Source organism: Diceros bicornis, chromosome 38 (assembly GCF_020826845.1).
Source record: "Diceros bicornis minor isolate mBicDic1 chromosome 38, mDicBic1.mat.cur, whole genome shotgun sequence".
NCBI lineage: Eukaryota > Metazoa > Chordata > Mammalia > Perissodactyla > Rhinocerotidae > Diceros > Diceros bicornis.
The window spans coordinates 27,001,189-27,016,853 of NC_080777.1; the positions used below are offsets into that span (position 1 = coordinate 27,001,189).

The 15,665-nt window shown below is 37.0% G+C and overlaps 1 protein-coding gene across 2 annotated transcripts in view; it reads left to right on the forward strand.

Moving 5' to 3' along the window:
• NEK7 (NIMA related kinase 7) overlaps nt 1-15,665 on the forward strand; it is a 151,201-nt gene that overhangs the window by 113,140 nt on the left and 22,396 nt on the right. For both annotated transcript variants that reach the window (XM_058533742.1, XM_058533743.1), the window contains one exon: nt 12,894-12,988. In XM_058533742.1, the coding sequence (XP_058389725.1) occupies nt 12,894-12,988 (95 nt within the window). The remainder of the gene's footprint in view (nt 1-12,893; nt 12,989-15,665) is intronic.

Here is a 15,665-nt window from a genome sequence, read left to right on the forward strand (position 1 = left end):
ATTTTGAGAAAAAAATATTCTTAAAATAAGAAAATTTCTTTTATTCTTGCTTGTCTTCTCTTCAAAGTGAAGCTTTTGATGGTTTGAAACTAAAGTTCACTAAGCAAAGTGCATTGAACATCGAAAATTAAACTTTGAGCTCTAGCCTTCTAAGGCTATTTGGACCCAATAAAAATCCTTTTTAGAAGGGTCAGGAAAAATGCTCAGCTAACAAAGAATATGTATAACATATCAAGGATGGAAATCCTGACACAGACTTATGTTTGTTGACAAGTTGATCCTAATTTTTACTTTTAAAGAATTATTACCATCATATATTTTTAAGAGCAAATTTAAGAGATTCCTTCTAAAAGTTCTAAAAGTTGGCTCCAAAACGCGATTGAAAATGTGGCCACCTATACAAATTTATTTTGCTTATAGAAAATATGATAGAACTATGAGTTTTAGGGTATATTGATTTGTGTTCTGATTTACTGAGGATAAAGTCTGTAGGGCATGATCCGTAGAGCAGGTCTAAGTTGTAGTGAAATTACAAATAAATGAGATCTGTGTATAATTCATAAAGAAAAACCTGAATAAGTTTACTTTAGATGAAGTCTGTCCTGGAGCCAAATTTCATTTAACTTTGTAAAAAAGATGTTTTTAGGAACTTAATTCAAAAAGGCAAAAATATATAGGATTTTAGAAACATCTTGTTACAGTTATGCATTTATATTTATACTTTCTTTTTTCCAGAATACATTTTATTGTTCAAAAATCAAAGAGAGGATACTGTTTTCACTTATTTTGATTCTTTAATAGGGACACACACTTGCAAAATTTTTTGTGTTTAACAGTCCTTTGGAGATTGACAAGTCTTTGAATTTTTCAATTTTCTATTCATTTTGCATCTCTTTTTTGTATCCTTTGATTCCATGATAACAAATCAACATACAATAAAATCTGTAGTTCTGTCACATTTTCCATAGCAAATAAAGTTGTATAAGTGGCCATGTTTCCAATCAGTTTTCAGAACCAATTTTTTAAATTGAAAGTATGTCAACATAGAATAGAATAATTCCTTAACAGGGTTAAAAATTACAGACACTGGGGCTGGCCCTGTGGCTTGGTGGTTGAGTGCACGCGCTCTGCTGCTGGCAGCCTGGGTTTGGATCCCGGGCACGCACCAACGCACCGCTTGTCTGGCCACGCTGAGGCAGCGTCCCACACACAGCAACTAGAAAGATGTGCAACTATGACATACATCTATCTACTGGGGCTTTGGGGAGAAGAAGGGAAAAAAAGAAGGAGGATTGTCAATAGATGTTAGCTCAGGGCTGGTCTTCCTCAGCAAAAAGAGGAGGATTGGCATGGATGTTAGCTCAGGGCTGATCTTCCTCACCAAAAAAAAAAAAAAACCAAAATTACAGATACTAAATGTGAAGTTGCTGGATGTTCAAATCCTCAAAATTGAAAAAAATCTCAGAGGCCTTTTTGTTCACTCCCTCCCTGTTCCCACCATATACATTGAATCACAATGTTTCTACTTCCTATTCCCTCTTCCTTCATCCGTAATCACTTCATGTTTGGTTTAGGAAAATATCCTCCCTTGTTTCTAATATTCTGTTTTAATCAATTATGCATATTCCCAGCAGAGTTATCGTCCTAAAAGACCTTATCTGATTATGTTACTTTTCCCAAATCCTTGATGCTTTCCTGCTGCCTAAAGAATAGCGTGCGGAGTCCTTGCTTAGTGTTCACGGTCCTCTAGAGTGTGGTGTCCTCTAACTTTCCGTTCTGATCGTTGACTGCACATTCCTACCTCATTCTTTGCCAGCCATGTTTTTCCTTTTGCTTTGTTCTGAACATGAGAAGTAACAGATGTTCCAGAGAGAATGGAGGGCATCTGGATCTACATGCCCACTGCTTTGTAGGACCTTGATCAAGCCATTCATTAACTTTTTTGAGGCTCAGTTTCCAAATGTATAAAAATAGAAGTGTAGGTAATAACCATCCTATGTTGTCCCCTAACCTCTAGTGAGTCCCTAACCTCATAATATAATGAATGTAAAGTCTTTTCAGAACACTGTAATGTGCTGTATAAATGTTAAGTTGTTTGTCTTAACATGGTGATGGTGGTGGTGGTGGTGAAGATGCAGAAAAAGAAGAGGGGAGAGGAGAAGGAATTCATGTGCAGTTTATTTATTCTGTTAAAATACTCAAATTGATTCGTTTTAGAAAAGTTTTAGTACCTTTTTTATGCAGGTACTGGTCAAAGGACCAGGAATGTAGCCTGAACAAGACAAGTGCTGGTCTTTTTTTTTGTGTGTGTGATATTTATTTTTATTTTATTGTGGTCACCTTGGTTTATAACATTGTATAAATTTCAGGTGTACATCATTATACTTCTATTTCTGCATCTTTATGGATCTTACCTTGTGGTGGCAGGAAATAGATAATAAAAACACAAAGAAATAAGCTGATTTGTTAGCTATGTGACAGAGAGTGACTGGTAGGGGAAGTATTTTAGAAAGAGCGTGGTCAGACAAAGCCTCTCGGAGGGGGGGTGTTTGAACTGAGGTTGGAAGGATGCACAGGAGGCAGCTATAAAAGGACCTGGGGGACGATGTCGCAGGCTGAGTGAGGAGCGGTTTATACGAAGAGGCAGATGCAGGATGTGCTCTGCCTGCAGAAGGCTTGCTGGAGCAGGGTGAAGGAAGAGTCTTGGGGGAAGAGTTCACATCTTACTCCGAGCGCAGTGGCAAGCTTCTGCAAGGTTCTAACGAGGAGAGCAACATGATCTGAAGGCAGCAGTGGTGAACCTCCTTCGTCGTCTTCAGGATCATCATGCCCAGTACTGTCTGCTGTTTCAGGTTCTCTGCCTGGTAGTTGTCTTCCTCTGATGTGAGTGCCTCCTGCTTTGTGCTACCCAGAACTTGGCAGTGTATACCATGTGACTCATCACCCATTTATCTGCCTACAGTCTATGATCTAGACAATTCTTTGGTTTTTGTCCCTCCTCCTTTTGTTCTGTACATGAATTTATGTTAAGTCAGGTCTTCATTTAGTGCTTTTGAATCTATTTTTTTGTATTTATTTAGAGGGTGTTGCTAGGGAGACTAATTGTAGGATTATACATATCCCTATGAATTTTGCCCTGTTTTCTTTCATATTCATATTTCTTTCATATTGTGAACCTTATAAATGTTACAGATGTTAGAAAATTTGTTATATATATGTCTAGGTCTTTAAAATTTATTATTAGGACATATCTCTCCCTTGAATCAGGCTTCTTGATAGTCTAGATAAGTGGCTTTCAAATTTCTTGACAATGACCCCAGCAACACTGTGACCCCATAGGAACATAGGCAGGTATAACTGAAGCAAAAGTTTCATGTAACAGTGTTTTCCATCATAACTGTAGCTCATTCTAATATTGTCTGTTCTATTTTATTTTACTAAAAAGAATGCTAGTTGCAGCCCACTAAATTGATTTCAAAACTCATTAATGGATTATGACCTGCAGTTTGGAAAACATTGGTCTATGTTTACAGTGCTTTCATGCTATTCCATTTACTTAAAGCAGATTCCTATTTTTCTGCCTACTTTTAGACATTCTCCTGATTGGCAATTTGATCACTTCAGTTGGTCAAACATAAATTGGTCATTTACAGTGCTCCCCATGCTTCTGGAGGTGGCTAATAACGTGCATGGCGGTTGTGTACAGTTTGCAAATCATTTAACTCCCTAAGATCCTTACAGATGTGTGTGAGCTATGGATGTGAATTGTTCCCGTTCTGGAGTTGAGGAAACTGAAGCCCAGAGAGGCAAATGGGCTGTGTAGCTGGAAGATGGTGAGGGTCTGTGGCTTCCGAGTCTCTGTTTACTCTCCCACACCATGATTTATTATTTCACTACATCAGTACCTTGTGGCATTTTGCCTTACTCAATTACTGTTTTCTGATTTGCTGCTGTTTAGTTCCATCTAGAATCACCTTATTCTGCTTTGTACATGGCTTAGGAGCCTACACACGAAAGCAGTTTGCTCTATCTCCTGACTTGACTGCTCTTGCTGCTCCGAGATTCAGAAATAAACAGGAAACAGGCCTCTAGGATATCGAAATCTTTCTTCATAACCAGCATCTTTGGCGATGTTTCTAAAGAAGTGGCTCTTCTGAACTGAAACTGCACCAAAACCTGTGAAATAGGAACATGGCGATCAAGGTGTAATGCTTCTCATGTTGCAAGAGGCAGAGTATTCTTTTGGTACACTTCTATTTCTTAATTTACTCTAAAATCTCCTTTCAGCAAATGTAAATATTCTGACCCAGAGGCAACTTGCTAAGAGATCAAGTATCTTTACCTTTGAATATTTAAAAATATAGCAGAATGCACAGAATAATCTTTATATATTCCAAATAAGATTTTTAGTCAAATCATATCAAGCTGCCCTTATTTCCTGTGATAATGACCCAGAGGAATCCCCTACCGCTACCAAATGGCAGCAACAACGGTAGCCATGAATATGCCTACAGCATTTTGTAATTTACAGGCAGTTTTAAAGCATATTTTCTCCTCCGTTCCTCAGTGTCTGTGATGGGTAGAGTAGGTGTTATTTACTAGGAAACTGAGATCCTCTATTTAACACTGAACCTGACCCCCACTCCCACACCACCCCTAGAATTCCCGGTCCTTACCCTGTTTTAATTTTTCTTTTCTCCTTGGGATTTACTATCTTCTAATATGCGGTGTAATTTATTTATTATGCTTAGTACTTTTTATCACTCTCCTCCAGCTAAAATTTAAGCTTCATGAGGAAAGGGATTTTTGCCTTTTGGGTTCCCTGACATATCCCAAGTGCCTAAAAGAGGGCATTGCACATAATAGACACTCAATAAATGTTGGTTAAATGAATGCACTTAGAGATAGGCTATGTATCAAAGGATGAATTTGACTATATCAGTAAGTTTAGGTAGGATTATGCTGCAGTAAGAAACAATACCAAAATCTCAGTTCTTAGCGCTAAGGCACGTTATATCTCTTGTCACTCCAAGTCCCCAGTGGGCCTTGTGTGGCTCTCTAGGGTAGCTGCCCTCCCTCTGTGGTGACTTGGCATTTTAAGCAGCTTCAATCTTGTTTTATCTTCATATCAACATATGTTTTTGTGATCTCATGAGGGGAAGAGAACATGGAGAGTCACTTACTGGCTCTTAACTAAACCCTTCTGCTTGAGTGTAACACAAGTTACTCCCATTCATGTTTTCTTGGCCAAAATAAGTCTCATGGCCCTGCCATCTCAAGGGAGTGGGATAGGGTAATTCTCTCACGTGTACAGAAAGAGGAGAACCAGGAATAATGAATGTGAGCATTGTCCATGGCTGTGAGATGAAGGAAAAATACCTCATTTATCTTTTAAATGGTTGTATCCTTTGTCTACTTGTTCATTTTTGTGACATATTTGTAGCCCTGGCAACTAAAGGGTAATTAACTCTCTTAATGGAAACGTGTGGAAGTGGTGAATGAAGAATGAACCATATATAGCCTTTGGTTATTTCCATCATTCTAAATTAGGAAACTCTGAGCAAAGAGATTATTTTTAAATTCAGAGTGATTCATGAAGTTCACGAAAGTATTGATCCCTGGTGACTTTTCTCTTGATCAGTAAATCTGTAGTTATCCCTGCTGCACATGCTTGTGATTGGGACCTTATTTGGGCCAATTTAAACATGTTTAATAAAAATTACTGCTTATCAAGCTTCACACACCAACTGTGCACTAATGCTGTGTAGCACAGGAACTGTTTTCTCCAGTGTGCCTCTAGTTCAGCAGGTCTCTAAGGTGGTGGTGATTACCTAGTTTAGAGTCCTATCCGTTGGTGAACAAGCCAGAGCTCATTTAAGCTACAAAACACCATAATTTTATTCTTTTATTCTTCTTGTGGCAAATGTATTTTCTCCCCCTTCCTCCACTCCCTGAGAGAATCCTCAAAAAACATACTTCATTGCATCCCAAAATAATCCAGTGAGCTCTTAGAGGTCAAACATTTTTAAACCATATACTTTTCTCTCTAGCCCCTCAATGCCTAGTGTAGTTCTTGGTTCTCAGCACACTGAATTGAATGTTCCACTCTCCCATGCAATGCATGAATCATTAACACATTTGTGTTAGTTTTCTATTGCTGCGCTAACAAATTACCACAAATTTAGTGGCTTAAAACAACAGAAATTTATCATTTTGCAATTCCATAGGTCAGAAGTCCAGCACGGCTCTCACCAGGCTAAGATCAAAGTGTCTGCAGAACTGCATTTCTTTCTGGAGCCTTAGGGGAGAATTTGTTTCATGCTGATTCAGGTTGTTGGCAGAATTCAGTTCTTTGGGTTGTGGGACTGATGTCCGTGTCTCCTTGCAGTGTGTCAGATGAGAGCTGTTCCCACTTTCTAGAGGCTGCTTTCGTTCCTTGGCTTCTGGATCTCTTCCTCCATCTTCAAAGCCAGCCGCGGTGGGTAGAAGTCCTCTCTCACTTTGAATCTCTCCTGCCCTTTCCGTTGCATCTCTCACTGACAATCTAGGATAATCTCCCTATTTTAAGGTCTGTAACCCTATGTCTGCAAAGTCCCTTTTGCCATGTAACATAACATACACCAGGTGGCAAAGATCATGGGGGCTGAAATTCTGCCTCCCACACCATTTTAGTAGACTTGACAGTCAGAGTCTTTTGTATCCTCCTCTAAAGCCTGGCAAGGTGAAATTGTTTACAAGTCAGATTTCAGTGGAAGTTCACGTTACTGAAATTAAGCACTTTCTTTTTTGGACAGATGTTTTGACATTAAAATTTCACATTTTTATTATAGACCCTTATAGGTATTTTACTGCATCGTGATGAACATTTACTTTTCAAGGGAGAAAATACCACACTCAGCATAATATAAAATTTGCAAACAGGTCCTTTTCTATCATTTTGTTAGTTTGTTGGCAGTTATATTTTTTATTATTTACAAAAGTTTATTTAATCCTCATGGGGCTTCTCTCCTTAGTACCAATCCTTCTTCTGAGTGGCTTACTCCATCATGGACTGGAATAAAGGAGGAGATAAAAAAGTAATTTTAACAGAATTTAGTTAGAAAAATTAATCTGCTATAAAATCTAACCACATTATATGCTCCAAAGGTGCATGTAAGTAATTGGGGTAGTTATCTGCTGTTCAGGCAAATCTATTTGCATCAGAGTTGCATTTATTATATAGAGTGACGTGTTTCCTGTCTGAACCTTGCTCTGGTGAAAGGAGAAAAGCAAATGAGAACAGTTAGACTAATAATGTTTCAATGTGGCATTTCACTGCTAAATGACGTCCGCCAGAAGGGGAAAGGTGGGGGATTTTCTTGTTGTGTGTACATGTGTGAATTTAGTAATTGTGTGCTTGTTGTACATCCTGAAGATGGAATAGATTAAAAAAAAAAAGTTAACCAGAACTCTCTGATACTGATCCTTATGCTAGACAATATTCGAAACCCCATGGGGGGAGTTATATTGTTGTTTTTACAGGGTTGTTTGAATTCCTCTTTACCTTCCACAACGAGACAAATGGCTCTCTGATTTGTGATGTTGCCAGAAGAGTAAAGGCATGGCCATCTTCTCTACCAGATACCGGAATTTTCACACTGGAGTCTCCTGAGTATACAATTCATGTTCCCCACACTATTTACAAGTGTGATATATCCTCTGATTTCAACTTGAAAAATTAGTGTCCTTGAACCAGACATTAGCACAGTTCCATTTTTGGTGCCAAGTGCCCCCTATGGTCACGTTCCTGTTTTTCCTGCCCCTTCCCCAGCACCTCTCTGTGGGTCTTTCTTTGGCTTATACTCCTTCAGAGTTCAGTGTGGTTTGGGGCCGGAAAGGCAGCATATGTTCAGTCAGTATGATCGGCTACTGTCACTGATTTATTTTTAATTTTCAGCCCTTTCTTGACTTAAATAATTGCTCTGAGAAGAAGCTATTATCTAATTTTAAACTGTGCACATTTAACCTCTCAGCCACCATAACAAGTATTTATTTAAAACTATCAGAGTAGCTAATTTGCACATGTAGCCCATTGAACCTGGACCCTTAGCTTTTCATATCTACGTGCTGACTTTTAGAAAATCCCTCTGCTTCTTAATTTGGAAAGAGGCAGATTGGTTTTTTTTCGGTCAAATTTAACAGTGGTCAGGTTTAATGAAATAACTACCTGTTTAAATGCAAGGGATAAAACTACCTGAATTGAATTCCAAGTCCACACCGTACCAGTTTTATGATCTTTGGCAAATTTCCTGACCTCCCTATGCCTCCTTTATAAAACAAGATAATAATAGTAGTAACATCTCAGGAAGCTGCCTCATGACAGTCCCTGTTTCACCAGCCCATGAGCCCCACAAGGTCAAGGGCTTAGCCCGTTTGCTTCTGTCTCCCCAGCACCTAGAACAGTGTGTGCCTTCGAGTAGGGGCCTGATAAACATTTGTTACAAGTTCAGCAGGATCATGCTTGTAATGCGTTTAACATAGTGCCTGCAGGAGAGTAACAGTAACAATACAATTATGTGGGATTTTCTCCCTCAGCATTACTAAAGCTCTCAAATATTATCAGTTACACTTAAAAGATGACAAATTTTATTTTATAATAGCCTTTTGCAGAAGAAATATTGATCTACCACTCAGCCATTCTGTATTGACCTCAGATAATACTCCCTACGGTTAAATAAATTTGGCCTCTCTCTGTTAAGTCTGCCAACATAATTTCTGGGCTGATTTAAGAGTATGAAGGAAAGAAGGAAAATTAATTCCTGTTCCTTAAACTTGTGTGTGTCTGTGTGTTTTTTAGTGAAACTGAGGTGTAAGATGACTTGCGTCCTTTTAATTTTCCCAACCAGGAATGTTCAAAGCTTTTTTTCCTGCAGTTTGCTCTGTTTCCAAGAGAAAGAAGCAGGATTTCTAAACTGAATTTGCTTCTTGGTACTCTCTGACTTAAAATACTTCGCTCAGCTGTCCTAGGTAATAGTTTAAAAAAGGAATATGTCCCTTTTTTCCATTTCACATTCCATATGGCTTTTTGTAGGGTTTTTATGAGTGCTGTAGAATTTTAGAGCAAAAGGGATCTCAGAGATCATCTCATCTTTCTCCTCCCTGTATCGTACGGACGCAGAAGAGAAGTTAAGTGGTCCTCGCTGGTTAGTGGTAAAGGGAAGATATGAACAGATTTCCTGGCCTCGGACTGGCCTTGTCCTGCTTCCTTGTTTAAAAACAAAAGAAAAGAGCAACCCAAATCTAACCATTGAAAAAGATGCTTCCATGGCTCTATTATTTTTTTTCGTATTTGAGTCTTTGCAGAAATTGCAGTGCTAAATTTTTAGCTAACCTGTTGAAAAAATTCTGTATGTAACTTGTTCTGATAAAATGAAAGTTATTGGTTAATTTAGCCATATATTCCATAATAGCAGCATGTTAATTTTTTGGCTCTCTTAAACATGTAGAACCTCAGAAAATTGGTCTTCATTGTGTTCAGGACAAATTTTAGAATATATTTATTGTTAATAGAGTATATACCATGTAAAATTTTTCTCATATAGCTAGAATAAGTCAATTAATGATATGAAAATTTTTTTATGTTTGAATGACTGTCTTAGTACATTTTAAAGAAAGGTCAGATAGCATTTCATTCGTTAGCAGTTTTCCACTAATATCAGCCTTTCTCTGTGTATAATGTTATCCATTTCTTACTCACTTTTACTCATGTTAGGAGGTTAAAATGACATAGGAATCTACTATTGTAAAATATATTCCCGTTTTACCTACAGCCATAAATTCTCAACAGATTAGTGGAATTATGCACCCTGCAGTCCTCAGGCTCCTCAGTACATAGGAATTTGCATGATCATTTTACTATCTAATCACATCACTCCACAACTCTCCCTTTTCTTGTACAGCTGTTAAAAGAAGTCACAACATTCTTGAGGCAACAGTAATAATAGACACAGCTATCATGGATTTTTAAAAAAAAGTTTTTAGGAAATAATTATATATTCATTAAATTTGAAATGTGGAAAACATATCACCGCATTTAAATGTATTTCAAATTTTCCTGGGCATTTAAGCTTTTCTGCTAGGTAGAGATGTAAGGATGAATCCATTATGTGATGGGGCTCAGTCTCCCTGCTCAGTGTCTGTCAGCAGAAGAGCCTTGTCCAGCACGGAGGCACCCTGTAGGGAGTGTGCAAGGGGAGATGGTGGACCTCCCTCTCATGCCTGTGGTCAGCAGTTAGTTATGACGTTAACCAGTTAATAACTGTAGTGCAGGATACAAACTTTCTCCTCTTCTTACATAATGACTCTTTTGGAAGTGTGTCAATCAAAGAGGTGAGTAGCATACATAAATTTACATTTTAATATACATTCAAGGGATATGTAATTTAATTATTAAAATAAACATGCATATTTTATATAAAGAAGTTTGTTATTTATAACATGAAGAAGAGTCATCGTCTCAGTTTAAAGTAGTGGTGTTAACTCAGTGTGTCTCTTTTTGTAATGACCTCCAGCAGCTCCCTAGAAGAGGCTTTTTTGTACATTAATTTTTACATTTTAAGTTTAGTTGCGTTGAATTCCTAATCATTCTTTTCTCTGCCTTCTTCACTTGCGGGGCGTCTGTGAGTTGTTTGTGTAGCAGTTGAGGTGTGATGCTGGGGCTAATCTCTGTAAAATGCTGGCATTTGTTCTTCTTTTTCCCTATCATCAATCTTTCACACTCATATCAAACCCCTAATGTATCAGCAGGTTTCCCAGAGCTGCGGGGTGAAATTACTTTGCTTTTGGTAAACTCTGAACCTTCAAGCCTCACGTTTTCAGTTGCCCCCTGTGGATTCCGTGAAGCCTCTCTCTACACATTCCTCACTGCCACTCACCTGCTTTATGTCCTGAAACCAGGGGCCTGTGCAGAGCCCACTCATTATTCCCACTGCACCTGCTGGTCTTCCTTGAGGGAGGAAGGGAAGGTGTAAGAACTTCCAGGACTAATCGGTGTTGCCTATGCAAACTACAGGGGAAAGTGGTTGGAACTCCCAAAGCGAGAGAGCTTGTGTTTATTTCACCCAGTAACAGTACAAATTCTTTAAACCTAGCTATTTCTACAAGTTTTGTGGCTTTTCTCACCCGGGCAGAAATTGGCAAATTGTTTGTCTTCAAAGTAAATGTCACAATTAAATAATTTATTTCTTAAAGTTTGTCTCATTAATTTCATATCCGAATAGTTCATATTTTATTTAAATTTCTTTTATCGTCCTGTTTGCATACTCTTTTTTTACTTTTCTTCTTCACTTTGGTAAATACTTCCCTTTCATCCATTCTGACCAGGACTGTCCATTATTAGTAAAAATGGATTTCAGTATAGATAGGATTTCTTGTGAGCACATGGTTCATGATGTTTTCACCTGTAGCACAGTATAGTTTCCACACACAACCATTAGGTTATCACTTTTTCTTTTGGAAAACTGACTGGTGTCTTTGAGGACGATGCTTCAGTTGTGGGTGTGACTCTTCTTGTTGCCTCTGACCAAACACCCCTGTTCAGTATCATGAGTTACAGTCTCATTAACATTTATAGTAAATACCTGGGGAGTTCATGAAAATTAATAGAAAAAGGGGGATGCCCTTTTCTCTGTGAGTAGCAGCGTAGTTTGGGTAGCTGTTGCTTCAAGCAAGTGCAGCTTCTAAATATGATTCTCAAAGTTTTTCTATTTGGCAAAAGCCTTAGGCCAATAATGGTGAAATAACAGCCTTCTTAGCTTGAAGTTTAAGATATTCACTTTGAAGGTCACGTAAACGTTTTTACCCTTCAAAATATATTATATATGTCGTGTTTTTAAATGTTTAATAAGTATTAATGTATTAGCAGTTATTGTATTATGTTAGCATTTTCTAAAATGGTCATAAAAACGAGAGAAAAGTATCCACCATCAAAACAAACCCCAAAATTATCTAGAGTATCCTGTCTTTAAAAGGTCTCACTAGTAGTCATCTCAGACATTTTTCCAGAGATGTCAGTGACCTTTCACATGTTCTTATATAACCTTTTTTTTTTTTTTTTAAGATTTTATTTATTTTATTTTTTCCCCCAAAGCCCCAGTGGATAGTTGTATGTCGTAGCTGCACATCCTTCTAGTTGCTGTATGTGGGACTCGGCCTCAGGATGAACGGAGAAGTGGTGCCTCAATGCGCACCCGGGATCCGAACCTGGGCCACCAGCATCGCAGCGCGCGCACTTAACCAGCAAGCCACAGGGCCAGCCCCTTATATAACCTTTTGATGTACAAAAGTCTGTTCTATTCTTTCTAAAGTGGGAGTGAGGAAGGTACTGAAGGTCAATGATTATATCATTGTAATTTTAAGTCACAACAATATTCTAAGGGAGGCTTCTGTGAAAGTTAATAAGTATTTATATACACTCTACCCAATTGTTACGTATTAACTATTTTAAAATAAATTATTATATTATCACACTTAATTATTTGGGATACGCAAGCCATGTTCAAAAAAATAAAGAAATGAAATCAATGTGAGCCACTTAGTAGATTTTCTTATTAGAATTCTTTTTATTTTTTTTTTCCTTTAATTGTGCTTCCTAGATTCTCCTTGAATAGATCAAGAGGAAATAAAGTTTAACCCCCTAGACTTTTTTTAATATAGGATAGATGTAAATGTGCTGCTTAAGGGTCAGGGAGTAAAGAAGAAATTTAAAAGTTTTGCATATTCTCAAAAATAATTTTCTGGTCCTAATGAATTATTTTGGTGACATTTTTTAACCCAGAATTTTGTGTGTAACTTCCTACCACAGCTGCATCTTCATTTTTATCCTCCTCTTACTTTATTTGGTTTGTTTTTTGCAGTGGGTACACCTTATTACATGTCTCCCGAGAGAATACATGAAAATGGATACAACTTCAAATCTGACATCTGGTCCCTTGGCTGTCTGCTATATGAGGTAGGTAATGTTGATAAAGTCCATATATTGATGTATTTTCACTCACTGTAATGTTTCCCCTTTCCTTATAGTAGACACTTATTTTTTCCTGGATGATGTTTAAGAATTAGCTTGTTAAATGTGAAGAGTAAATTCATTGACTTAGTAACTTTTTATAATGGAATTTAGTGACTATACATTCCTGCATATTTACTTCCTCTCGTATATTTTTAAATTGTTTCCTTTGGATGAGAATTTTATTTTTAAAATATTTTTTATGTTAATATAATGTTTTTCTGCATATCTTATTTATAAACATGCATTTGAACATCTATAAAAACTTGCATATCTGTGCATAGCAGGAGAAGTATAATGAAATGGATTTAAAATATGAAAGCATGGTAAATATCTTTATCAGTATTTTTTTGCACTTTTACGTAGAGTACTGCAGCTTTAAGGGTAGTATGTGAACAGATGATTCTTCCAGGTTCTCCCTGAGTTTAGTTTCCGCGAGTAGCACTTTGTGTTGGTGAAGCTCAGCGCGGCACCCTCTCTCCTCCTCTGGTGATGGTGTATCTGGGAGGGGGAGCACGTAGGTGGGTCCTCTAGCAGATGTTGCAGTGCAGTAATTCGGATGTGTAGAAGAAAGCATACCATGAGTGCGTTTTGCCTCCACATTATAGAAGAATAGTATCAAAGAACACTCAACCTAATGGCATCTATAATTTTATTTTTTAATTGAGTGGTAATTTTCCTAGGAATACAGGCTTTGAGTCAAAGCTGTTTATTAAAAATTAGTCCACATCTAAGTAATTCTTTTAATAAAATAAAGTGAAGGAATCATTTTCATATTTTAATATGTACAAAAGAAATCTAAAGTGGGTAGATAGAAACCAATATATTTCTTACTCTGTATTTTGTCTCTTATCCTCCTGACTTAAATGAAATATGTGATGGGATCATCTGTTCTAATTGCTCCACCACTACTTAGGAGTAGAGCATCAGAAGGTTTTTTTTTAATGTATATCATGGTCTTGGTTATTTTACTGATTGCGGATTCAAATTTCCTTAATTTAAGGAACCTAAGAATATTTTTGTTCTTCCTACTAAAGTGACTCCTGACCACTTAAAAAGAAAGGATTTTTAGATGTTCTTAAATAACATCCTTAGAATAATTTTTATTATGAAAAGTTATGAATTAGTGACTAAAAAATACATGTTTTTATGTCTGCTCATGAGGTTAAAAGAGATTTATGTTCACTATATTATATTCTGTTAATAATTTGGTACAATGTTGAAAAGAACTGATTTGATTATATTAAGTTACTGTAATGTTTAAAAGTCACTTTATACATTTTAAAATATTTTATACCTGTTTAGGTAACCTTAGATTTCTTCAGGCTACAGTTTAATATTATCAAAGCAGCATTTTCCCTTTCACCTAAAAGTAAACAGCCAATTGGTTTCTACTGATGAGATTAAATTTAGCAATGAAAAGAAAAAGTTCAGTTGAGGTATTAAGTGTTTTTTGGGAAGTTTGCATAATTCTTTTAGGACCAGCAGACTCTCATGTCAAAACTGAAATAATTCCTCACATTCTGAATTTGCCTTTGAGAAGCAGTGTCCCATTTTTGTGTATACTTAAAGTGACCACCAAAATAAAAATTATTGCTTTGGACATTCCTATATCCATGAGTTTTATGTGTTGTGTGGATGGTTGAATTAAAGTATTTATTATGTTAACATTAGTTTTCATCTCAATGCATTTTCTCAATTCCTCCATGCAAGTCATTTGGAAAATCTAGAATTGTTCTAAAAATTTAATTTACCTTTATGTTATATCTCCTTCCAGTTATACTTTAATATAATGTTACTAGAAATACCCAGTAATTTAGCTTTAAAAAATTGGCCGTAACATCACATAGATACTTTATATTATATCCCACTAAGAATTTACTGTTTGACAATGAAGGAATAGGAAGCCTTTTTTGAAAATGTCTTTTAAACTCAAAAAATTAGACTTTCAAATATTCCTGAAACCTCAAAAAAAAAAAAAACTAGCAGTACAGTTTTAATTGATATGCAACAAAGTGGACTTTACTAATTAAAATCAAGATGCTGTGCTTTTGCTACATGGACCTTTACATGGAAAAGTAGGTTTTACACATTTCCTTTATTGTTCGGCGCTGCAATCGCATCCTTACAGGGTTGTAGGTTGGTGGCTTACAGTTCAAAAAAAAAGAGAGCTGCCACCAGCCCCGCAGACAGACAGTGGGCTTTCGTCCCTCCGACACCCCCAGAATACTAATCAGGGAAGTCAGACCCTGGAGGTCAGGGAGCAAGTCAATCATCCTGGCAATCGTCTCAGTGTGGAGGATCAAATTAGCCTGAAAAATTCAGCTGCTGAGAGGAGAGGGCGAGCAGCTGTCAGGGGCAGCATCGAGATGCACTAATGAACCAGATGAATAGTGCAAAAGCTTGAAAATAAAAACAGGACAGTTGACATTTTTCATCTGTCAAAGCAGGAGATGCATGAAAATATACTATTCCTGTTTAACTCCTTAGGGGACATTCAGATTTTTTTTTTTTAACACTCTGCAGTATTGAGACAAAGTCCTGTAATGAACTCCTAGCATATGATAATGAATATATGTACATTAACTTAGAGTTTTTGCAAACAGAGAGAGAGTATAGTTTA